This window comes from Podarcis cretensis, assembly GCF_951804945.1.
Source record: "Podarcis cretensis genome assembly, chromosome: 12".
Classification (NCBI taxonomy): domain Eukaryota; kingdom Metazoa; phylum Chordata; class Lepidosauria; order Squamata; family Lacertidae; genus Podarcis; species Podarcis cretensis.
In genome coordinates this window covers 13,670,535-13,694,927 of record NC_137181.1, presented here as the reverse complement: position 1 = coordinate 13,694,927, position 24,393 = coordinate 13,670,535, and the positions used below count along the sequence as shown (strand labels likewise).

The 24,393-nt window shown below is 41.4% G+C and overlaps 1 protein-coding gene and 1 long non-coding RNA gene across 3 annotated transcripts in view; one reads left to right on the top strand and one right to left on the bottom strand.

Moving 5' to 3' along the window:
• LOC307199379 overlaps positions 1 to 24,393 on the top strand; it is a 180,010-nt gene that overhangs the window by 9,204 nt on the left and 146,413 nt on the right. The window lies entirely within an intron of this gene.
• Positions 1 to 24,393, bottom strand: part of DNAJB6 (DnaJ heat shock protein family (Hsp40) member B6) — a 63,198-nt gene that overhangs the window by 14,472 nt on the left and 24,333 nt on the right. Inside the window, exons 6-8 of one of the 2 annotated variants that reach the window (XM_079947027.1) lie at positions 22,698 to 22,829; positions 21,639 to 21,780; positions 20,955 to 21,025 (exon numbers count right to left, since the gene is read on the bottom strand). In XM_079947027.1, coding sequence (XP_079803153.1) covers positions 20,955 to 21,025; positions 21,639 to 21,780; positions 22,698 to 22,829 — 345 coding nt within the window. Of the gene's footprint in view, positions 1 to 20,255; positions 21,026 to 21,638; positions 21,781 to 22,697; positions 22,830 to 24,393 lie in introns of those variants that run through there. The other variant, XM_079947028.1, reaches the window with a different exon arrangement.

Genomic DNA, 24,393 nt, shown 5'->3' with positions numbered 1-24,393 from the left:
AATTGTGCTCCGGCAGCGCGGCAGCAGCAGGAGGCCCCATTAGCTAAAGTGGTGCTTCAGGTTAAGAACAGTTTCAGGTTAAGAACGGACCTCCGGAACGAATTAAGTACTTAACCTGAGGTACCACTGCACATGCTTTTAAGCATCTATCCTGCAGGAGTGCAGCAGTTATTTCTAATTATTGTTCAGCCCATGTGGGGGGGGGGGGGGGAGCAAGAAGATCACTGTAAAAACAATTTAATAGAATAGCTTTCCTTTCACCTCCCAAAACTATGCATTCCCAGAATACTGCCCTGCTCCCACTCACACTAATACAACATTGCTGAAATACCGATTTAGACCGAAAAAGCTACCATGATTCTTTGAGAACTTACTTCCAAATGCTGGTGTCAGGCTATCTCCTACCATCACCCCACTCTTCACATTATTCTCTGTCAAGTTCCCCAGTGTACAATTTATATTTCTCTTTGCGACAGGCCTCTATTTGCAAAGCAGACTTCATGCCGCTTTGCTTCAGCGACATGGTTACATCGTTGTGCCTCCAGATCAAAGCTTCGTAGACAAATCAAGGATTAATATTTATTTTGCCAAATTAATTAGTGCATATGACCAAGGCTGGCGTGATTCAAAAACAGTACAGTGAAAAACAAAGGACTACAGTAAACTGATCCCCGGTGAATGGTCTGGCAATGGTGGCTGCCAGAGAACAGCTCTGCATGGAAGAAAATGAAAATCTGCACCAATTACAATGCATTTGCTGCAATGGCATTTGAGATTCTTGAGCAAAATTTGGAAGCTTTTGGCCAAATATTCTGCAAAGATCATGAATGGACAGCAAAGACTTGCCTTCCTCAGCCTCAACAAGCAGGAGGCAGCACCCTTCTAAGCACAGCAGAGCAAAGTTAGATACCATCTGCTGCATACTGAGAACCTTACCAAAAGCTCTGGAGAGTTTAGGAGGGCTGCCTTGCTGCTTTTAAGGTTTCCTCTTAAATTAAGCATGTTAGAGTCAACTCTTTTAAAAGGATAGCTCAGATTCCCAAGTGATGCCATTTTGTGCTAGACACTGCCATCGTGGTGTTCGACTACAGCAATGTGCATTCATAGATCACTGGATGCAATCAAATGTTTACATATCAAGAAGCTCTAGTTACATATTTGCTTAGGACAGGGGTAGGCAACCTAAGGCCCAGGGGCTGGATGCAGCCCAATCGCCTTCTAAATCTGGCCCATGGACGGTCCGGGAATCAGCGTGTTTTTACATGAGTAGAATGCGTCCTTTTATTTAAAATGCATCTCTGGGTTATTTGTGCGGCATAGGAATTCATTCATTCCCCCCCCCCAAAAAAAAAATTATAGTCTGGCCCACCACATGGTCTGAGGGACAGTGGACCGGTGCACAGCCGGAAAAGCTTGCTGACCCCTGGTAGGAACACACTGAATTAATGAAGGCTTGGGGGGGCACTAGGGGGCACATTGGAAGATGGCCGACAATACCATCTCTCTGACCCACACGGGGTAATTAAGAGGCTGTTATGGGAGTAGGCAGCCTCCCTTGTTGCCCCAAGGAAATGGGGAACACTGCCCTTGCCTGCTGTGCCCATAAATCACCCCCTAATTCGAAAGAAGGGGGTGAGGGCCCTAGGCAGAATGCCCCCATGTGGACCTCGGCTCTCCTGGACACTGTCTCTGATCGTGCACTAGCTGCAGCAATTTGGAATAATTAATTACAAAAGAAGCAAATGCACATATTTCAAGTGAAGAAGGGGAGTGAAGTCTGCTAATTTAAGTGACCTCTGCGAAAGAAGACGACGGGTTGGAGAAACAGGAATATTTTACGATGAAGATACACCAAAGGCTGGGTATGTTGACAACGGGACTGAAGGGGGGGGGACCTTTTTTACTTTCCTTCTATGTGATTTACAAGAACCCCTCCTCATTAGAATCGTCGGTTGAACTGACCCAAGCAGGATGATTAAGGTCTGTGTGGAGATAAACTTTAACCAAAAGTATGCTTTATGGAGATCAAGAAGCAATAAGAGCTTTTGGAATGGCGCAGCAATTAATTCGGAGTCGCCATCTTGCCAAAGGATTTATAGCCATTTTCAGACTGCATTCCTGGTGAATCTCCTCAGAGGTTTTGAGAAAGGAGGCAGATTGGTGAAGATTAATGACGCTGAGACTGTTTTGATGTATGGAAGTGATGTTATATGGAAAACGTCTGGATATGACTACTGGATAAAAAAGTATATATCCACACAGGATTACAAAATGTTCTAACCAGCTTGTGGAGACTATCAGAGGTCACAAAGAGAAAGGAAAAATATATGAAAATAACAACAAGAGATGTGGAAAAACAATAAGAAAGGACTGGATAGTACTGTGAACATCATAAGGTTAGATTTGTGGACATTAAAACAGCAAGAAGAAGCAAGAAGTTGATTGGATCCCCTTCGCAACTTGAAATATGGGTACCCCCAACAAAAATTTAAAATTTGGCTGTGTAATTTGGAATTTATGTAATTTGGTTTGATTTGATGTGATTGGTCGGTTAATAAAAAATTATTCTTAAAAAAAAAGAATTAATGAAGGCTTGGGTAACTGGAAAACGATTACTTTCTTCTTGCATTTTGTGCTAACACATTTCCTACAAAGACCACCCTCCCTCTCATTTTAGCATTCAGCATTCATTTTAGTAAACTAAAAGCCCAATGGGGAGCTGCTTTGGGGGGGCTGCAAGTTTCCATTGATTTGGCAGTACACAGCACGCTAAAAATCCTGAAGCATTTTCCAACACAGGGAACCTTCAGAGTTCAAAATACTGCCAGTTCCATAGCTCATACAAATACTTCTGAATATTAAAATTTCTTTCCAGCAAGTGTTTGAAATTCCAGAAAAACCCACAACACTTGCAGCACTTCCAAATAAGGCAAAGTTATAATAAAAATCAACTTGCTTTTTCAAAAACACGAATGCTTTGCTATACCCCATCATGTATTTTTTTAAAACAAGAACTTATGCTGATATATGTTCTACTAAAAAACAACAACTTGAAATATCCCAGGTTCTGATATTATGTGAAAAGTCATTTTTTAAAAAATTCCTGGCCAAACAATGCTTGGTAGACATGAGACTGAAATCATCTAGGAACCATTTAAGGAATGTTAAAGCAGCTGTGAAATCACTAGCATGTGGTATTTTGCAAGTCTGGAAGAGATTTATTTGTTTTTTTAGCTCATCCCTGCCTATGTTTACTCAGAAGTAAACCCCACAAAGTTCAATGGGACTCAGAGCAGTACATATACCCCTTCCTCCAGTTTTATCATCACAAAGACACTAGTAGGTACAGCTGAGACCTAGGCAACTACAGCAGATTTGAAACCAGATTTGAAACCAATTCCAGCCTACACTCTATCCTCTACCACCCTGGCTCTCAGTGTTCTTGCAGTGCCTGCTGAACCATTTAAGGACACTGTCACATTCTAGATAATCACAACAGCTTTGGAGATGATGCCACCTTCCTCTGTTATCTATAGATCTGCAAAAAAAAACCTAGGTGGTCTCTGACTGGACAATATAAGCTTGTGATCGTATGAAGACAGATCAGAATGAGAAGAACAACTTGAGAGAAATGAGAGTGGGAAACAGAAAATGGAAATGGTGGAGGGTAGTAAATTAGAGGAAATAAAGATTTGCGCTATGGAGACATGGCTGATGTTTCATGGGCAATTCCTTCCTGGTTTCTGAAATCTCAGGTGATCTCACTCTATGACTTTCAGTCTACATTTGTGACAGTGCACTGTGTTCCGACAGCCTTGAGCAATTCAGAGAAGACAAACAGGGAAATTCCCATTCTTCTGGGATATTTCTCTGCTTTTAAGTTGTATAAATTTACTAAGAGCTCTTCCAAGAATGAATTTTCAACTGCAGGTGTGGTGTAAAACATTACACAAGACCGTAATGCAGAACACCCAATGTCTCACCTTCAGAAAGCAAGGCCCTTTCGGTAGTTTTCGCAGCACCCTGTTACAGCCTCCTATTTTTGGAAGATTGGATCTGGCAGGCCTAAGCCACAGACAAACTATTTTGAAACCAAGCTCACTCTTATGGTCGAAGAATGCCTAGCCGTTTGCCAAACAAAAGCTCTGCCGAACCAATGAAGGCATGGCAGCCTGATATGTGACGTGCCAAAGGTCGCCGCCAGAGCATGACAAGTTTCATTTCAGTATGTTCCTCTGAAATCAGTTCTTTTTGTACCCTGAACCGATTGCAGCAGCACAAACAAAACAAGCATGCTTCTGGTAATTCTAGAAGATAATGCATTCTTGGGCCCCTGCCCTAACGTCAGGGACGGACTGAGATGGATATGAAGCAGACACTGTACCCTTACACTGAAGCAAGTGCTCTAGTCCCCACCTCACCTCACCTCACCTTTGCACCTGCACCACACCCTGAATATAGAACACAGCTATGAAAGGCCTACTAGTCAAATTAAGGTGCACGCACGCAGTGCCAGCGTCCAAAATTTCCCAGGTGCCAGATTAGCAAAGGACACCTTCAACCATCTGGTCTCTCCAGCTGTCTTAAGCAGGTAAGCAGAAGAGCTGCATCACTGCATTCATATCCCACCTATTCCTCCAAGGAGTACATGGTTCACGCTCCTCCACAGTTAATCCCTATGACGACCCTGGAGGTAGGTCAAGAGGCTGCGACTGGCCCAAGGTCACCCAGCGAGCTTCGTTCCCGAGTGGGGATTTGAACCCTGATCTCCCAGGTCCTAGTCCGGCACTCTAACCGCTACACCACACTGGCTCCCTAGAGTACTTCTGATATGGGGCAGCTATATAAATTAAGTTGGTAAATAAATATAGGGGAAAGCAAAAAGTCACTTAGGGAAGGATCTGAAATATTCTCCTTGAACATGGGTAGGCAAACTAAGGCCCAGGGGCCGGATCCGGCCCAATCGCCTTCTAAATCCAGCCCATAGACGGTCCGGGAATCAGCGTGTTTTTACATGAGTAGAATGTGTCCTTTTATTTAAAATGCATCTCTGGGTTATTTGTGGGGCATAAGAATTCATTCATATATATTTTTCCAAACCATAGTCCGGCCCTCCACAAGGTCTGAGGGACAGTGGACCGGCCCCCTGCTAAAAAAGTTTGCTGACCCCTGTCCTTGAAGCTTGAATTTATTTTATTCTGCGTTGTTCTATTTCACATTTTAATGTGTTGTAAAGAGCTTTGAAATTATTTATTTAAAATATATAACAGTATAGAAATGGAACAATTTATTATTATTATTATTATTTATTCCTCCACTGGAGGGAAAAATGGTGCCTAGACAGTACGTTGTGGCAACCATAACCTAGGTCATTTGGTGTCATTTGGCAATTAGCTTATGTATCCGAGTTTCTAACACTGCACAGTGACAGGCATGGATATATGTATGGTATGGTTAATCAGCATCCTATCCCATTATACTAGAACCAAGACCCTTCCTTTCAGCTGTGCAAGTAGCCCACTAACTCCAGGATGGTTGTGCACAGTTTTCTCCCTACTCAGGTGGTAGAATATACAACACACATATGCACCCCTGACAACTGCTCCCCATAAATCCTTATAGAAAGCTTCTCCCAGGTCTGCACTCCATCAACTCTCCTCATGAAGGACAGGAAGAAATCATCAGTCCCAGGACAAGGCAGCGAGTGTCTAATGAAAAGGAGGCCACAGTCAAACAGCGGCTGCCCAGCATCACTGCCAAGCAATCCTTCCCCAAGAGTATTATTGTTCATTATTAATGCATATACCCCTTTAGGTCGAAAAAGGCTTCTAAGTGGTTTACAGGATTAAAAGCCAATTTCACCAACATTAAACTATAAGCCTCCATAATTAAAGCACGCAGTAAAACAACCCCATTAAAACAACACAGCAATTAAAACAGGTCAAGAGATCAAGGGAATGCGTGTAATCAGGTGCGTCTTCAGAAGCCAGAGGAACGCCAATGCAGATGGGGCCTCCCTTATTTCAGCAGAGAGGTTATCAGCGAATGAGTCACAATGGTTAAGGTATCTGTGTCCTGAAGGGCACAGTTGTTGATCCACCAGCCAAAGATACAGATAGGGTATCCAGTGGACACGTAGCCCAAGACTAAAGGTAAAGGTAAAGGTACCCCTGCCCGTACGGGCCAGTCTTGACAGACTCTGGGGTTGTGCGCCCATCTCACTCTAGAGGCCAGGGGCCAGCGTTGTCCGGAGACACTTCCGGGTCACGTGGCCAGCTGCTCTGGCCAGAGCCAGAGCCAGAGCCAGAGCCGCACACGGAAACGCCGTTTACCTTCCCGCTGGTAAGCGGTCCCTATTTATCTACTTGCACCCGGAGGTGCTTTCGAACTGCTAGGTTGGCAGGCGCTGGGACCGAGCAGCGGGAGCGCACCCCGCCGCAGGGATTCGAACCGCCGACCTTTCGATCGGCAAGCCCTAGGCGCTGAGGCTTTAACCCACAGCGCTACCTGCGCCCAAGACTAGTGGCTTGCAAAAGTAGCAGGTGGCCATCTAAGCAACAGCACAGCATAAAATTGTTAGTAAAACTAATCCAGTGTCCTTTCCCAAAATTGTAGTGCACTGTCACAGCTAAATATATTGACAGGAAAGCCTTCCATTCAATCTCACCACAACCACAGTCTCCCTTAAGTTTGCCTTAAAGGTAAAAGGTAAAGGGACCCCTGACCATTAGGTCCAGTCGTGGCCGACTCTGAGGTTGCGGCGCTCATCTCGCTTCACTGGCCGAGGGAGCCGGCGTACAGCTTCCAAGTCATGTAGCCAGCATGACAAAGCCGCTTCTGGCGAACCAGAGCAGCACACGGAAACACCATTTACCTTTCCACCGGAGCAATACCTATTTATCTACTTGCACTTTGAAGTGCTTTCAAACTGCTAGGTTGGCAGGAGCAGGGATTGAGCAACGGGAGCCCACCCCATCGCGGGGATTCGAACAGCCAACCTTCTGATCGGCAAGTCCTAGGCTCTGTGGTTTAACCCACAGCGCCACCCACGTCCCTTAAGCAAGCCACAATTCTCTGACTCTCCGATCCCCCATCTACAACATGGTAACAAGGTTATTGTACAGAAGATGCATCTGAAGTGCTTTGGAATGCATAGTATAAATACCGGCTGCTATCGACAGTAAGCAGGTCTTGCTTTCTGATAACTGCAGCCTTTTATTTGAATGCCTGTCTTAAGCTCAATAATTTATGTTGCTGTGGTATCTTTTGACGGGTATTTGGCACTCAAAGAATTGCTCATTGCCATGATGGGATGTCCCAACCCGTTTATGTTTACTCAGCAGACTGCAAAGTTTGCTGATCCAGGCTTTATAATTCTGTGAAATCTCATACAAGCCCCATAAGTACTCAGGATAGATGCCAAAGGCACAAGTCCTGTTATAGCACAGCCAACAGGTCTGGTGTAATGGAAGTTTTAGAATCTTTTAGAAGAAAGCTTGGTTGCTTAAGAAATGCAGCCAAGCCACAGACCTCTCATTCCAAGGATGAAATGGGAGGAATAGAGAGGTGGGCATTGAACGAAGCCTCCTCAGCACTGAAGAAGTAAAATCCTGGAGAGACACCCATTTCACACCAGCCATCGCTTTGTAACTTCTCAGTGACTGGAAGGTCTGATAAAATATGGAATGCCCACAATCACCAAGCGTAATAAGCTAAATATGCAGGTGTGGATTCCATGTCTGTCAGAAGGTCTCACACCTTACACACAAGTAGTCTCACACAGGTAGTATGAGGCATGACACTCCCTGGTCTCCACAGAAGGCAGCCCTTTGCTTTTTCGCAGTTTGCTTTAAGATGTTTCATGTTGTCTATTCAATATGCATCTATCTCTTTCCATGTATGGAAATCATGCAGTAACCTGAAGACCTGACAACTTAAAGAATATTCTTTCCCACATGTATCTACCGGTACATTAAGAGCTTCATCAGATACCCTTCTCCTGGTGCTCCTCTCTACTGAAATTAGGCAGGGAGCAACAGCAAAGAGCACCTTCTCAGCTTCAGTACTGTTTATGGAATGTTCTACTCAGGAAAAGCTCACCTGGTGCAATTCTCAGGCTTTTATTCAACAGCAATGCCCTTTAAATGTTCCCAACCTTTTAAAAATGGCTAGTTAGCTGCTGTGGATATTGTGCCTTTATCCCACCATTTCTTCTAGGAAAAAGGACTTTTTCATGCAGCACACAGTTAAACTAGGGAACTCGCTTCCACAAGAAGTGGTGATGGCACCAACATAAAGATCTTTTGAAAAGTATTAAAATTCATGGAGAGCGCTATTGATGGCTACTAGTCATTATGGCTATTCTCTGCCTCTACAGTTGGGGTGTATCAATGCTTCTGAATACCAGCCGCTGGAAACACAGGAGAGTGCTCTAGCGCTTGAATCCTGCTTGCTGGTTTCCCACAGGCAACGGGCTGGCCAATGTGAGAACAGGATGCTGGACTAGATGGGCCATTGGCCTCATCTGGCACATTCTTATGATGTTCTATTTTTATTACAACAGTTTTTTATTGTCTCAACAGTTGGAACATATTTAAATGTCTGTAATGCTACCTTGGGAGTTTTGTTCCCTGGTGCAGGATAGAAAATCGTTTAAGAAAGAATGAATGTTCTATTGTCAAACTAAGAACGGACTGATAAGTTAACATTCTTCCTAAACTTGCACATATGTTTACCATAACATCTGAATGACAGTTTTTCCTTGCTTCAAGAATAAAGAGAGAGATTATAACCAGCTGGGGAAAAGTAGCTTTGTGCTATTATGCTAGCATGTTTTTAAATGTTTGGGACTGCTTAAGACCTTGAGTTAAGATTATGCAAAAGTAGTAAATTGCAAAATTATTTGCCCTTCATAGTTTAAAGGCTACTTTCCTCAAGGAGAATTAGTGAGGCATCTGCTGCAACCCATTAGTATATAGAAGATATGCAAACTTTCTGGTTGCACAAGCATCTTCTTTGGGTAAACTATGGAAACACAGTCACTCCTGCACTGCTTGGTAATGTCAGAAATTCATGGTCATATAGGGAAAAACTTGCTCTGCAGCTCCTTTCCACATTAGCTTTGCAATTCTCAGAAACTGGAGCAATGCTGGAAAGAACTGTGGCATAAAAAGCAAACGGCTGAAGGAGCAAAGTTTAGTGTAGCCTTAAAATCCCACCTGTTTTCATGAAGCAGAACAGAATTCAGGTTCTGCAGAAACAAATGAATGGTTTTTTTTAAAAGTAGTATCAATCAAACACAATGCAGCAAACGCCTATCTAGGGAAATCTTGTACCAAGTCACACCTACACATTCTGGCAAGCAAGGAAGCCCTTCCCAGCAGCATTCTCAAGCAAACCAGTTATCCTTGTAGGCAAGTGTTGCCGTGTTTTAGAAAGTCCCAAAGACCATTGCACATACTGGACACCATGCAAAGAGGAAGTTACTTGGCTCCGGTGGAAATAAAAGCATTAATAATCCAAGGAACTACAAAACTACAGGATAACCCAAAACGAATCTAAGAATGGTTTTGTTCTCAAGGGGAATAAGCAGACCCTAAGTAAGTTTCAGCTAAGAAAACAAAGCACTGGAAGGGGGCTTAAAGACAGCGTACTAATTCTCCTAAAACCTGTCAATACTAACAGAAGTGTTTTCTAGCCTGAAGGTAAACCAGACTGCTGGTGGATCCAATTGAAGATGCTGACTAGGGGTCCACACATTTTGCCTTGTCTAGAAATGTATTATTGCCAGAAGCCTGGCGGTTGCCTCGCGCAGCAGTTCCAAAAGTCAGTACAGTAAGAGATCAGGAACAATGGTCTGCTCCCCTTGTCCGATTCCTGCTGAAAGAAGAGCAAGCCCCAACCTTTATGCTGAGTTAGCTATAGAGAGGCGTGTGGCAAATATCCCTGCCTTGCTTCTGAAGGTTGAGCGCCTCCAAAGTGCAGCATAGCTACTGGGACATGGTTCCAAACTGGAGAGGGGGCTGAATCTCACGCTTCTCATATTGCACAGTTGTGAAGATAACACCCTGCTCCCCCCTCCAGCTCTAACTGTGGGAGGAAGGCTGGAGCTTGTGATGAGGGTCAGAAAACTTGAAACTTAGGAAACGTTTTTCAGGGAAGGACATACAAAGGAGCTACAATACTCCCCCCCCCCCAAATTCTATAAGAGAAAAACAGTTCTAGGAAAAGTTACCGTGCATCAAGCACTTGAAAAAGAGCTCTTGGCTGTTTATCAAAGATCTCTGCTTCTACCAGAGGAGTAAGCAAGCCAATACTTTACCTCTGACTGAGCAGCCTTTATTTAGTCCATCAGCTTGCAAACAAGCCTCTTGGAAACGCTTCTTAACTGTGCTAGTTAATGTTCATTTTTAAAATTTTACTACCTGAACGATTATCTTGATTGCCTTCACTGTCAGGGTTACTGCTCTGAAGAGACAAGCATTCAAACTTTAAACAAAAGTGCTTGTCACAGGTTTTCACCCAACACACAAGCAAGATAGTACCTGGGAAGTATATTCCCAAGGCAACAATCTGACTGTTTTGCCACTTTCCCAAACCACTGGACACAGAAGGAGATACACGTAATGTTCTAAATGTTCACCCTTTGGCACCGAGGAGGTTACTCTTCAGGGAGCTATCATAATCAGAGAAAAACAAAATTTCTTCACAGTGAATGTGCAGTTCTTTTTTGATATGGCAGAAAGTGTACAGACTGTGGGTGTCATCTGGTCTCGAAAAAAACTATTTTAACATAACGCAGACACCAGCTGACAAGCCACCAAGTCTTAGCTTGCACCATCTGCTCTAGATCACTCACTCTGGCCAGGTAAGCATCTTTAAACTGTCTGCAAGTTCATGAAAAGCAGCAGTAAGCTTCAACACATTTTCTTGCACAACTTGCAGAATAGCTATCGAACTATTTATCTTGAGAGAATGGGAGCACTATTAAGCTGCCCTGCTCCAGGTCACATGGTTGGTGCTGCAGTATTGCTTGTATATTGCAACAGACACACACATGGAATGTGTACATTAAAATTATATATATATACTTTTCTGTCTGAAAGTCTAGAGCTAAGGCCAGAGCTATAAAATGCAGTGTGCATGGCCAAGAGCCAATTTGGAACAGTGGTTAGAATATACGACCAGTGTCAAGGAGACCAGATTCAAATTATGAAGCTCACTGGGTGACCTTGGGGCAGCCAGTCTCTCAGCCTGATCTACCTTGCAGAGTTGTTGGGAGGGGGAGAACCATGCACATCACCTTGCCCTTCTTGGAGGAAAACGTAATAGTATATATAATAATATTATGCCAATGCCTATCAGAATGGCTTGGGTCCTTTGTTTGCCCAGTCTTGTCCTGGCAACCATTTGTTGGTTTTGCCAAACAAAGCAAAGACAAGTCCTGCCTACGCACAGTCATACCTTGGAAGTCAAACGGAATCGGTTCCGGAAGTCCGTTTGACATCCAAAATGTCCGGAAACCAAAGCGCAGTTTCTGATTGGCTCCAGGAAGCTCCTGCAGCCAATTGGAAGCCGTGGAAGCCCCGTCATACGTTCGGGTTCCAAAGAACGTTCACAAACCGGCATTTGCGGCATTTGGGAGCCAAAACATCCGAGTACGTTCTAGATCCATGGTATGACTGCATTGCTAAATGCCTCACATTTCAGAGCCAGTGAGATGGGTGGCTCCTCTATCCTTTCTCACTTCTCTTGCTTGAGCCCTTACTGCCATGCCACCTGATGCATCCCCTTCTTTCCTCTCATATTAAAGCCAAGTCTTTGGTTGGATGGAACAAAAGCAATGGAAATACAGTCTTCCCATCCCAGCTAAGGTTAGTCCTAAATTTCAGCTGGGCGGGGGAAACTGTCTCCTGCTCTTTTCCCCACACTAATTTCCACTGTGTCCTTATGCACTGTGTGACAGCTAGAATATCGAGACGCACACATGGGAAGAAGCCTGTCAACAAGGCGTTATAAATATTGAGCTATATGGATTATAGAATTGTTGAATTGGAAGGGACTCAAAGTGTCATCCAGCCCAACCTGCTACAATGGTCTGACTCGGTATAATAAAGTTTCCCATCTTCCTAAAGATACTGTGTTCATACAGGCAAACCTTAAAAAATGATAACATACCTTTGAAACAATCACATCAATAGGAGTCAGGATTCTGAACATTAGAAACTTTTAGAATACTAAAACATTCTCACCCATTTTCAACCATAATCAGATTAAGCAAATGCATTTGCACAGATTTCTGGCTAAAACTAGATGGCGTTGAGTACAAAGAGCGCTCTTTGAATGAGAAAGTGGGGAGCAACGAAAACATGCACATTAGATGAAATGCAAATAGCAAAGGCATCCTATAAAAGACTTGTTCATTCCTGATATATAGAAATACACAAAATACACAGTAGCTGCTACTGATTTGCCATTCTGTTCTCAATGCAGAAGGTTCAATCCAAGTTTTGTCACTACTTAGCATTCAAGGAATTGTTCCTGTATGTTTCAACAGGCTGTCATGTTCGACATTTGTTAATTCATATGACATCTGCAGTGATCCGTTAATTAGGCTGTGCCACCCATAATTCCGGAAACTGCTCTCCCTTTCCCAGGGCACATGCCTCTCTGGGTCTCTCACTCTCAAGACAGCCACACCAAGGAAGGAAGAAGTGCATGTGTGACTCCTTGCCCCAGGCAGCGCCCTAGATTGTCCCAGGGGGTGTTTGTTTAGTACCTACTGACCTACATTGTTTGAATAATATGCTATTATTTTGAAGTGTCTTATCCTGGCCAGCTGCCATGAACAGGCCCAAACAACAATTTAGGAATTTTTTAACACCACACCCAACAGTGAACTTTGATCTCCATCCAAAGTTTAATTACGTGACAGTCTAGTACTTTTTACCTTAGGTACACACATCAGAAATCTAAGTCACTGGAGTGCTTTTGAGAGACTCCCACAACAGAAGATATGCTGCTTGGGAAGGCATTATTTGTGTATCCAACTGCAGCAATTTATGGGAGAAAACAGAGTTACCATGGATCTAATCTTATGTAAACGTTCTGGGACGACGCACATAATGAAAACACAGCTGAATGCCCTTTTAAGTACCAAGTGGAATTATGATTTGAGAGGCACATTAGGGCCTTTGTTTTTGTCTAAGGAGGTGACTTAGATGAGGAAACCCTACGACCATGGATTCTGACCTTTGTCAACAGCTTTTGAAACCTGTGCATTATAAAAAATACTCCAAATAAACTTCCCAAACATTAAAATGGTTTGCTCAGTACTTTTTACAGATTTGTGACTAATGGTTGCATCTCATACAACGTAATGGTCTAGTCAGTACTAGAATGGGAAATTTCTTCCTTTTTAAGCACTGCCTAGGGACGCAGGTGGCGCTGTGGGTTAAAGCCTCAGTGCCTAGGGCTTGCCGATCGAAAGGTCGGCAGTTCGAATCCCTGCGGCGGGATGCGCTCCCGCTGCTCGGTCCCAGCGCCTGCCAACCTAGCAGTTCGAAAGCACCTCCGGGTGCAAGTAGATAAATAGGGACCGCTTACCAGCGGGAAGGTAAACGGCGTTTCCGTGTGCGGCTCTGGCTCGCCAGAGCAGCGATGTCACGCTGGCCATGTGACCCGGAAGTGTCTCCGGACAGCGCTGGCCCCTGGCCTCTTAAGTGAGATGGGCGCACAACCCCAGAGTCTGTCAAGACTGGCCCGTACGGGCAGGGGTACCTTTACCTTTACCTTTAGGAGCATTTTCTAATTTATATTTGTTTTCTCTGGTACATTTAGAATTATTGGGCTGCAGCCTAAGGCCAAATAAACTTAAAATTTGATTTAACTTCTGTGGCTATCAGCTCTTGCCTAAGTTCAGTTCAAAATCTCTGGTGGCTTGGTGTTTATAGTGGCTAACTAACTGGGTTAGTTTTTTTGCTTTTAACAAATGTCCCTTACATCCCTTAGAAATGCAAATGGTTAAGCAGTATACCAGAGCCTTAAATAAACAAATAAGCCAGTCAACGCCAAAAGTATGAGATGGAGCACATTCAAGTGTGTGCTGTAATGCGTATGCCCCTTGTGCCTTGGTGTATTTCTGCCTCTAGTCTACTGAGCTGGGGAGCCAGTGGTGAGGTAGCATGAAAGTAACAGATGTCAGTGCAGATGTGACTGTATGTCACAGGCAGTATCATGCACATATAGACGTCTTATCTAACAGCCACTGGCAGCCTTATCCTCCTGCAATTCCCTTATTTTTCACCTGATCTTTCAAGAGAGCTACTGTATTGAATACACAGTAGCAGGGCTAGGAAAGATCTTTATCGAACATAGTGGGAAGCCAGTGAGAGTAAACAATGACAAGCTAAGTGAATCAATGATCTGGCTCAATATAAGGCAGTTCCAGGCATCAATATGGCCAGTGTGAGCAACCCAATGCACAGCCTTAGTATTAAAAGCTTCTTCAAAAACCTGAGTACAAACAAATTTGGAATTCTACAGCCAGCAAAATAGAAGGACGTTTAAAAATGCAGTCTGCCCTGGACAACCTCAAAGCATATGCTGAATAGAGATTGTGACTCAAATTCTTTTTCAACTGACCTTAATCCTAAGCATGTAACTTAAAAAGTAACCTAAATATTCTGCTAGGGCAACTCAATGACAAGAAACGTACATGAAGATGCTACCAAGCAACTCATTATGAAGAGTGAAGAAAGAAGAGAAGTTTTGTAGGGTCGACTGTCCGTCATTTGACAAGTGAAATCTCGTTGCAAGCAAGCTCAACTCTGAGACTCGGAAAAGGATTTTGTATAAAGAGCAAAGTAATTGTTACAGGGAAGCCAGATGGCAATGGGGTTCCGCCGAGCATCGTAAGTAAAAAGACTAATGCAGCCCTTACATTATAAAGAATGACAGTGACCATCATAAAGAAAGATTTGAAACAGAAGTACTCCGGGTGGAGGACAGAAACCAAACAGCAGTCTCACATGCCACAGTACTACAGAAAATGAAATTAGTTTTGAATGCAGCTTATGATACATCATGGGAATCAGAACTGGGAGCAGAGAGATGCCCAAACCCTGCTTGTATGGAGGACATTAGACTGAAGGTTTGGCAAAGTTTCCACCTATAAGAACTGAGAATTAAGGCAAAGGCCGCATTGTCCTATATCACATCACAATGTGGGCACAGGTTGTAAACTATATGCAATCACTAAGATACCCAACTGCACTCTCATTTATCAATTTTCAACATATAGCATTTTTTAAAAACACTTTTGTAGATGAAGAAACTGAGGTTAAGTGACTCATCTAGGAACAATAGCTAAGCAAGAGCTAAGCAGATTTTATGTTTGAGCATTTGGGTCTAATGTGAACCTACACATATGGTTAATGAAGACTCCAAAACATACTGGGACACAACACTATACAAGACATCAGACAAATGCCATTTGCATACAAACCAATATGTTCAGCCAGGCAGATGGGCAACAGAGAAAGCCCAGACATGAGAATGACATGTATAAGTCAATGTTTAAATCTTTCAAAATTAAATCAGACGTCTCAAAACACTCACATAAATTATACCTTTACAAAACACAACATTTTAAAGGGGACAGTTTAGCAATACCTTGTTGGAAAACAATCCCAAGGTACAAATGACAGCGTTCAATCTAGTAACTAGACAGAAGACAGGTTAATACAATGTATTTAATAATAAACTTCACAATTTAGAAAATTTGGTATTAGCATGTCTCAGTATTGAATGCTTCAGCAACTGGGTCAAGTTTCAAACAAGGGGGGGGGTGTGTTTCATGTGCTAATGCAGGAAAAGATTGCAGACCTTGTCACCTACACACAAATACAGCATGCATTTAGTGGCCCTTAGAAACAACTTTCGAGACTTACCCAAGCTTTGAAAATAAAGGATGCCAAAGTTCTACAGAAAGTTATGATACAGCTACTTACCCACAGGATTTAAACATAGTACACATAGTAGGCTTGATTCAGACTTAGCTGCACATACACCCCACTGAAATTAACAGCACAAATAAAGTCATGCCTTTGTTCCATTGATTTCAAAGTGCAACAAAGTCTGGATCCAACAGATAAATTTCTCTTTCTCTGATGGCAGCTGTAAAATGTAGCTCATCAACTATTCTCAAGACTAGATGATCAGCTACAGCAGCCAATCGCAGCTAGAAAAACCCACAAGTGACCAAGTCAAAACTATCATTCCGTAATATAAGAGTGCCAATAGAGCAGAATCTGTAGTCAGGAAGTGTCATAGGTCAGTGGTAAAAAGCACACTGCTTGCATGCGGAATGTCCATGTTCTGCCACTCAGTGCGGACAACACTGAGGAAGAGGGACCAACACCCAATGTGTTAAAACAAATAGGGTGGTAGGAATTAAGTATAAATCCATAACCTGCCCATTTGTTATCACTGTTGAATATTTCACCTCTAATTCCTTTTCCCATCCTACTCAATCACCCCCTCTAATAACAATCTCAGCTGATGAGTGCTGACAGGGGGGTTTTTTTTAGCCAAAACGTGAGTGCACTGAGAAACAAAACAGAGCTATCAGTGGGTTTATAGGGACCCCAAAACTTGCAGTAATTGAAAAAAAATATTTTTTGTGAGGAAATTCCAGATGAGGACGCAGCATGTTCAGCAGTCACAGAATGCTGAGTGCTTGTTGGGATAGGGGAAAACAAAGCCAGGGGGGCGGTAGAATGGAATTACCAGGAAGAGAACATGGGTGGTTGGAATACTTGTGAGTACTCCACACTGGAATAGTTTGCTGTAGGTCTCACTTCTTCCTTCTAAGTGAGAACTCAGGTGGTTGAATGCTTTATCATTTAGGAAGAGAAACAGAGCCATACATAGGCAGGGGAGTGGTTTTTACAGGAAACTTTCTAGGTGTGCGGAAATATACATACTTGGAAATGAAAGGGTTTTTTATTTTAAAGCTACTTTGACAAGAACCTGTCACCTTACAGAATGCTAGTGGCAGATGAGTATATTGAGGGGGGCTCTAAATAAACTGTTAGGCAGACTGTGGAAGTCTACAAATTAAATATATGGTCAAAAGTAATTGGAACAAAAATTTCATGTCACTGAAAAAAGGGGGGGAAAGTAGGGCGAGTGGAAATGGACTTGTCAATCCTCTGACATTTTACACTGCATATTCCAGAAAAGGGGGAATGGCACTGGTTTGGGGAGTTGCATAAGCAAAAACAATTACACAACTCGGAATAGGAAAATGGTATTGTATTGTAATCGATATGTATGGCTGGAAAACTAATTACATCAATGAAGGTACAGAAATATATATATATATATATATATATATATATATATATATCAGAAGATGGCACAACTGTAGACAAAGATCCACTCTGACTGCTCAGCCTTTCAAAAAAGCACAAGAACCGCCAACTCTTCAGGAGTTGATCACTCATATAATGGACAATTGATAAAACAATCTCACTGAAAAATACTAAGCAGTCAAAACACTTAACTGTCTACTAGTGTGCAGTCTTCTAATTGATTTTTTTTGTATCTTCAGTGATGATGACATTAGATAGATAGATAGATAGATAGATAGATAGATAGACGGACCATGTTTATACTCTGGATCTTGCAACTGTTCTTGCTTTGGCTTCTAAGGACCTTCATTTTTATTGTTCTTTATCTTGGGGAAGTGCATGCCATGAAGCAAACCCCCAGGAAAGTAAATGAGCACCTTTTACCCTTTCCAGACTGGAAACAGGTAAACTGAATTTTTTGTGGATGCATGGAGTGACTAACAGGTTTCTGTTGGGCTAAAAACAATACACCCAACCCCCAGGCAAGGTCTGGATTTATTCTCACAAATGCTAAGCAGTAAGAACCACATTTCGCCAGATCAAATTTAACACCTTGTACATACAGACAACACAAAGTGTAGCTTGGCTTGCAATACCAGAAAGGTTAGCAGCTAAGAGTTAGATTTGACATCCAAATGACTAGCTGCTGCTAAATATGATGCAGCGCATTTGGAAGAGACAGAACTGCCAGGCAAGTCGATATACAGGGGCTGTGTGCATTCTATGATCAGATTGCGCAAGTACAAAAATCATCTAACACAGAATCCAGCATCCTGAAAATCTCAGCTCTTGATAGGCTACAAAGTATGAGCGGCATGTCTGTCAGTGATGCAAATTACATGTTTTCTCATAATTCCCATAGGATTATGCCCCCACTTGAAGGTTGGTGGTGAAGGTTTTGCTGATAATGCATATGTTTGATGCCTGGTGAAGTCTCATGAGATTTCAAGTGATACAGGAGAGGGCTTCAAAATAAGCAAATGTGTAAATTTTAATTGCAAGGCAGGATGCAGGATGTTGACAATTCTTGGTACACAGTTCTGATTTTCAACCACAGTATATACACAGCCCCATGTTTGCCTGCATAGAACCATTCCAGCAAAAGCACCCATGTGGCAAGTTTAATAATAAGCTACAACTAGCACTGTCAATAGTTCTTAAACTGTGAATGTTGAGAAGGTACCAGGGGCTGATTCTTCAATGAAAGTAACCTATTAATGCTCTCCTTTAGCAATTTGGATGGAATTTATGAGGAGTGAAATGAAAAATGCACAGGGCAGCTAGTTTTTGTTTCAGTTAAAGGCTTCTGTTTATAGCAAGTTTGATTAGCCTTCCCTAACTCAGTATCATTCACCCTCATCATTCTAGACTGATGTTTCCCAAAGAGAACAGAAATAAGAAATGAAATATAGATCATAATGGGTTACTGATTAATGAATTCTGTGTTAAAAATACATTTGACCTTTTCTCATTCCTTTGTCCCACATGCCCTAGAATGGCACTTGGCCAGGGGCACTGTGGAGGATGCAAAATGGTCGTCAGTCTGTCAACATGGCCATTGCTGCTGCTACAAAAGTGACCATGGGGGGGGGGGAATCAGGGGAAAAGAAACTATGCTACAGCCACTGCTAGTGGTGAGCTCCACATCCACAAGGAAGTGCTGGAGAATTTCTTCTCCCAATGAAGGAGTTTGGTGAATTGGTCCCCTCCCCTCTTTAATTACAGAAGTACAGTCAATCTGGAGGACACAGCCCAAGATATATGAACATATGCCAACCATTGAGAGGTTTACATTAGGAAGGACCTTAAAAGGGTATGATCATAGAATCACAAAATTGTAGAGTGGGAAGGGACCCCCAAGAGTCATCTAGTCCAATTCCCTGCAATGCAGGAATGCTGTTTTCTGTAATTTGTAGGCAGGATATCCAAAGCTAGACTTATGGTTAGTTTTAGAAATGGATACAAAGTGCACTTGCACGTCCTAAATTAATAGGTACTGACTTTCTGCTGAAGCTATATAGCACAGTGGCTAGCCTACAGTCCTTCAGATGTTATTGGACTACAACTCCCATCAGTCCCAGCCACCAGGAACAACAATGGGATGGGAACTGTAGTCCAACAACTTCCAGAAGGCTACAGGTTAACCACCAGTAGGAAACAACTTCATTACAACTAATGATGATCTAAAGGTTTTAGAGCAAAGCTGCCCTGATAAAGGTTTACCTTCCTCTTTTTCTCCCACACTTCCAGTGTGATCCTCTGTCTCGTAGCTTAATTTAAATAGGCTTCACTGGAGCCTAGCTTATACCGAATAAGGGACTCGCCCATGTTCTTATCCAACTGAATGGCAGTCTAAAAAATGCAACACTTAAACTGAAAAACAAATACATGTTTCCTATTTTGCTTTTTGCAGCCATCTACTGTTTCAGGAAAAAACAAAAAGCATTGCTCACTGAAAAATAATGGTTAGAACTACATTTGTCAGTTCACAAAAAATGAATTTAGGGGGTAATATCAATCTCTGATGTCCTGCTTGAACAATGAGCTTCGTGCAAATGGAACTTAACTCTTGCTCTGCCCAAGAGTTAAGTGGAACTCTCTGACGCAGATGGGGCGGGGCGGGTTTGCAGGCAGAGGGGGGGGGGGAAACAATTGTTTCACATCCGCTGGTGTGACATTGAGAATGTTGTGGTTAATTGTTTAGTGGCACCCAATTCTTATATGGGGAAACGTTTGCAAGGAAGAAAGTCTGAAGTAAGCAGGTACTGAAAAGCAGAGTATAGTTATTATCCAAGTTACACAGGCGCACAAAAAAAGCTACAAATGTTACCCATGAAAGAATGCACCACAAACATCAGCATTTATTCATTTTTTAACGTTTTAGCAAAAATGACAAAGTACCCAAGCTCACTAGTTTTAACTTTTGTTAGCCTAGGCTTAAACATTACACATTTAGATGTCAAAACTGACTAAATTGCCAGCATTCATGCACAACTAGAAAACATCCTTAATTTGTTTAAACCAAAAATGCACCATCTGTAACATATTAACATTATTTCACTACTAAATATTGAAAGCTTGAAACTAAATCTGCCTCAGAAATGTTAAACTTCACAGTAGATTTAAACTACTAGTTGGCTCACATATCAAACAAACAAACAAAAAAATCAAAAAAAGCAGGATTCATGCTAATGTTAGTGTACAATTTTGCCCTAGCGCTAATGCAGGGTAATTGTCCACCTAGAATCAGGTTTAATAAAAAGCAAAGTGCATACAGAAATTTACAACAATTTTAAGGACAAAAAATGGTCCTATTCATGTGGTCCCAGCAAATAAACGCAAAAGTCTGACAGTATCATGAGCTCCGATGAGCCGTTTATAAATACTTTAGATTACGTACAGTATAATGAAAAGAGTTCGTTTGAAATCTTCAAAAAAATGTTCCTGTTAATCCTCAAAGGGTGCTTGTTATAGCTTAACATTTCTGTTAAATGCGTGCGTTGAATTACTTGTTATCCAAGCGTAGCAGCTGCTCCTTACCATTTACTGTTAAAGACTTTAACTGGCCATCTTCTTCAACTTCTACTCTCTCTTGTCCATTCTCAACAATTCTGCAGGATAAAAATCCATTTAATAGTCTTTTCTGAAGTGTGTTTTTTTTAAAAAAATAACAACCAGTTGGCACATGGATATCTTGTCCATAAAGCGATTACCACTGACTGGCATCAAATAGCAGCAGCTAAACTGGAAAGTTTCATTTTATGCAAAAGCTTAGAACAATTCTGACTGCTTATGGAAACTGATTATGAAATCCTGAGCCACCATTTTAGCACAATTCCAATTTCAGCCAGATCCGACATCACAATTTCACATATTTATCACATCTCTAATCCACTAGGACTGGACCTTTGGCACCTCAATCACAGCTAATTCAAACACCACTAACACCACACTCAAAACTTGGGAAAATGAGAGGCAGCAACCTGAAAACAGAGAACCTAAGCTTATTGGGAACTGAGTGTGTCACTAATGTAAACAGAGTATATACACACTTTGAAGTTACGTAATTCTGCCTAGTGAAAGCATTTGTTTCCTTCCTTGGGCAAGTAATAAAGAGAGAAGCAATATATTTCTATAATTCTATGTCTTTAAAAATCTATTAAGACTACAGAAAACCAGTTACATAACTAACCTACTGAGAAATGTGAATTTAGATCACTGTACCTCTTTGTAGTAATTTTTCTGCCATTAACTATTTTAGTTGAAGTCGATACAGATTTGAAGCTGCCCATCCCGGTGCCACCAAACGATGTGGAGGAGAATGAAGTAAGGCCCCCATGTCCCAGAGAACCAAACGAAGTAAAACCTAGTAAGGGAATCAAAGTGTCAGAATGTACTTGAACCAAGGCAAAAAAAGGGGGTACATCTCCCCCCCCAAAGGATCAACAGGTTTTCAGTCCTGCTTTTTCCACAGATTAATAAACTCAGTAAAATTCAGAACTGATTTGTCAGGCCACTATGTGTAACCACGTCTATTAACTTCATATACCAGTTTATATCCTGATTCTAGCAATTTTAAACAACCGCCAATCTCTTAAATTTAGCTGTAGTTTTTCCTTAGCTTTCGATGCTCCAACTCAAAATGAAGTTTGGGTCCTTGATATGATATTCTAATATATTGATACTAAGAAATTTCATTAACAGTAAACCACATGATGTATTGCTTGTGAAAGTTAAAATTATGTGATTCACTGGTTTAAACCTATGCTGCAAGCCTTTTGAAGAGCTGAAGACAGCATAATGACACATTTCCTAAAAGCTAGCTGGAATCCAAACTGTAATTTTATTTTTATGATGTAAACCACCCTGTGCTCTTCAGAGGAAGGGTGGTATATTATTAGTATTAGTATTAGTATTACTAATAATAGTTTACCCAATGTCACATGGAAAATCACTTTTGAAACTGATGAACTTTCCAGAAAACAAACTACAGGCGAGTTCAAATTCAAGCCTTTATGTGCATCTAAAATTGCTCTTGATTCAGCACTGTTGCCTTTCAGTTGTAGCTCAGGTGAAGGGAATCTGTGGTGCTCCAGAGGTTGCTATACTACAACTCCCACCAGCCTTGGGCAAGCACAGCCAATTTTCAGGGATGATGACTCCCAAATTTTCATGTTTTAAACTAGTGGCTCATCGAACAATCCTACCATTTGCAGTTTAAACTTCGCTGTAATTGGGAAATTGTCTACATTCGCTGATTAAACTGAATTTAATTCACCTTACCCGTATCAAATGAAGAGAAACCACTCCCAAATGCAGGAAATCCACCAAAAGCGGAGAAAAAGGATCCACCACCTCTGTTCCTATTTCCACGTGGCCCTCGCCTATTGCCAAAGAAGTCATCAAAAGGATCTTCTGCAAATAAAAATAAAGTTTTAAAAATCATATACCGGTAAGCTTCAGTACTAAACACTCTAAGTAAGGTACAAAATTAGTGCTTTTTTAAGTATTAAAGACAACCAAGCCAGTGCTTGCTGTCTACTTGCAATATCACACACTTTCCATCTTTAACAAACATTAGTTCTCCAACTGGCAGATACATGGAGCGCTCTCTGCTTTTCAGTGCAACCTTATGCATGTATACATAGAAGTATATCTCATTGTGTTCATGAAAGTCTGCACAGGCTTACAGCCTTTGTGATCTTTTTCTCCCTATCGGAAGGGATGCAGCTGATTTTGTGGAAAGGTTTAATGTCACTGCAGGTAGTTCATTTTTAATTCATCATTGCCATTTAGTGAAATACATTATACATTCAAAATCCTGAAAGTATAATTACTAAACTCTGTTAAAGGAGATGAATCTGGTTTTCTAGAATCACTTTATCTTAAAAGCCTTCACAAAGACTACAGATCATAATAGAGCATTAGAAAACCCACAATGGATGTGCTTGAAGGAACCAAGCAAGAAAATTTCTGGCAATGTGAAGTTAAAGTAGTTGGCATTTTGAAAGCTCAATGGTGATTTTATATGTTGCATTATTTCTTTTAAAATTGAGGACTAGTCTTTCCTCTCTGAAACCAGATCTATTGTAGAAGCCATGTCTTCCTGAAATAAACTTAAATGGCCCATTACATCTGATTGTGAGCGTATATGAAATCATTGAGTACTACCTGAATGCAAAAGTTATACTCCAAGAACTTTACCATAGTCGGTACAAGTAAGTTGTATCAATACGCATGAAGTGTTTGAAGATGCATCAAGCAGACATATGAACTATGAACATACTAGGAATAACAAACAGGAATTGATTATATACTGCTGTAACTTTTTTTATTAAAAAACAAAAACCATTTTAGTGACACATGCACCCATTTTGATAGGGGAAGTATTTTCATGAAACTTTTGTAAAGTAGTGTTTTGAAACTTATGTATATGCTATGCTAAGTGGCATTATTTATTTATTTATTTATTTATTTATTTATTTATTTATTTAATTTATTTATATATCGCTTTTCTGCCAAACCATCCAATGAAGCTTACCATTTTAAAATAATAAAACAAACAAATGTTGTAAATTATATGCTTGTAGGTGCTTTGAGGTGTTTTTCTACAATCAAGTGGTATATAAATGTTGTTATGCAATATATAAACAATTTGTAAAAAGTGAGTTTTCGGTCCTTGCAGATTTTTAAGAGGAACATATTATTATAAAATATGAACAAGGCCAAAGGGGGGAAAAACAGGTTAAGAAATGGAATTCAACAATTATATGAAGATGAATGGCTGAACATGGAAGGCTGGATCCAGACTACCTTAGCTGAATCAGAGTCCCACTGAAATTATGAAACATTAGGCAATGAGTTCAACAGGACTAACGTGTAACCAACAATCTAGATCCTAACCAGAATGCATAGCATTTACATATGCACAAAACCCAGGAACCTTTTGGCAGAGGAGAAAGTCTGTGTGCCAAGTCAA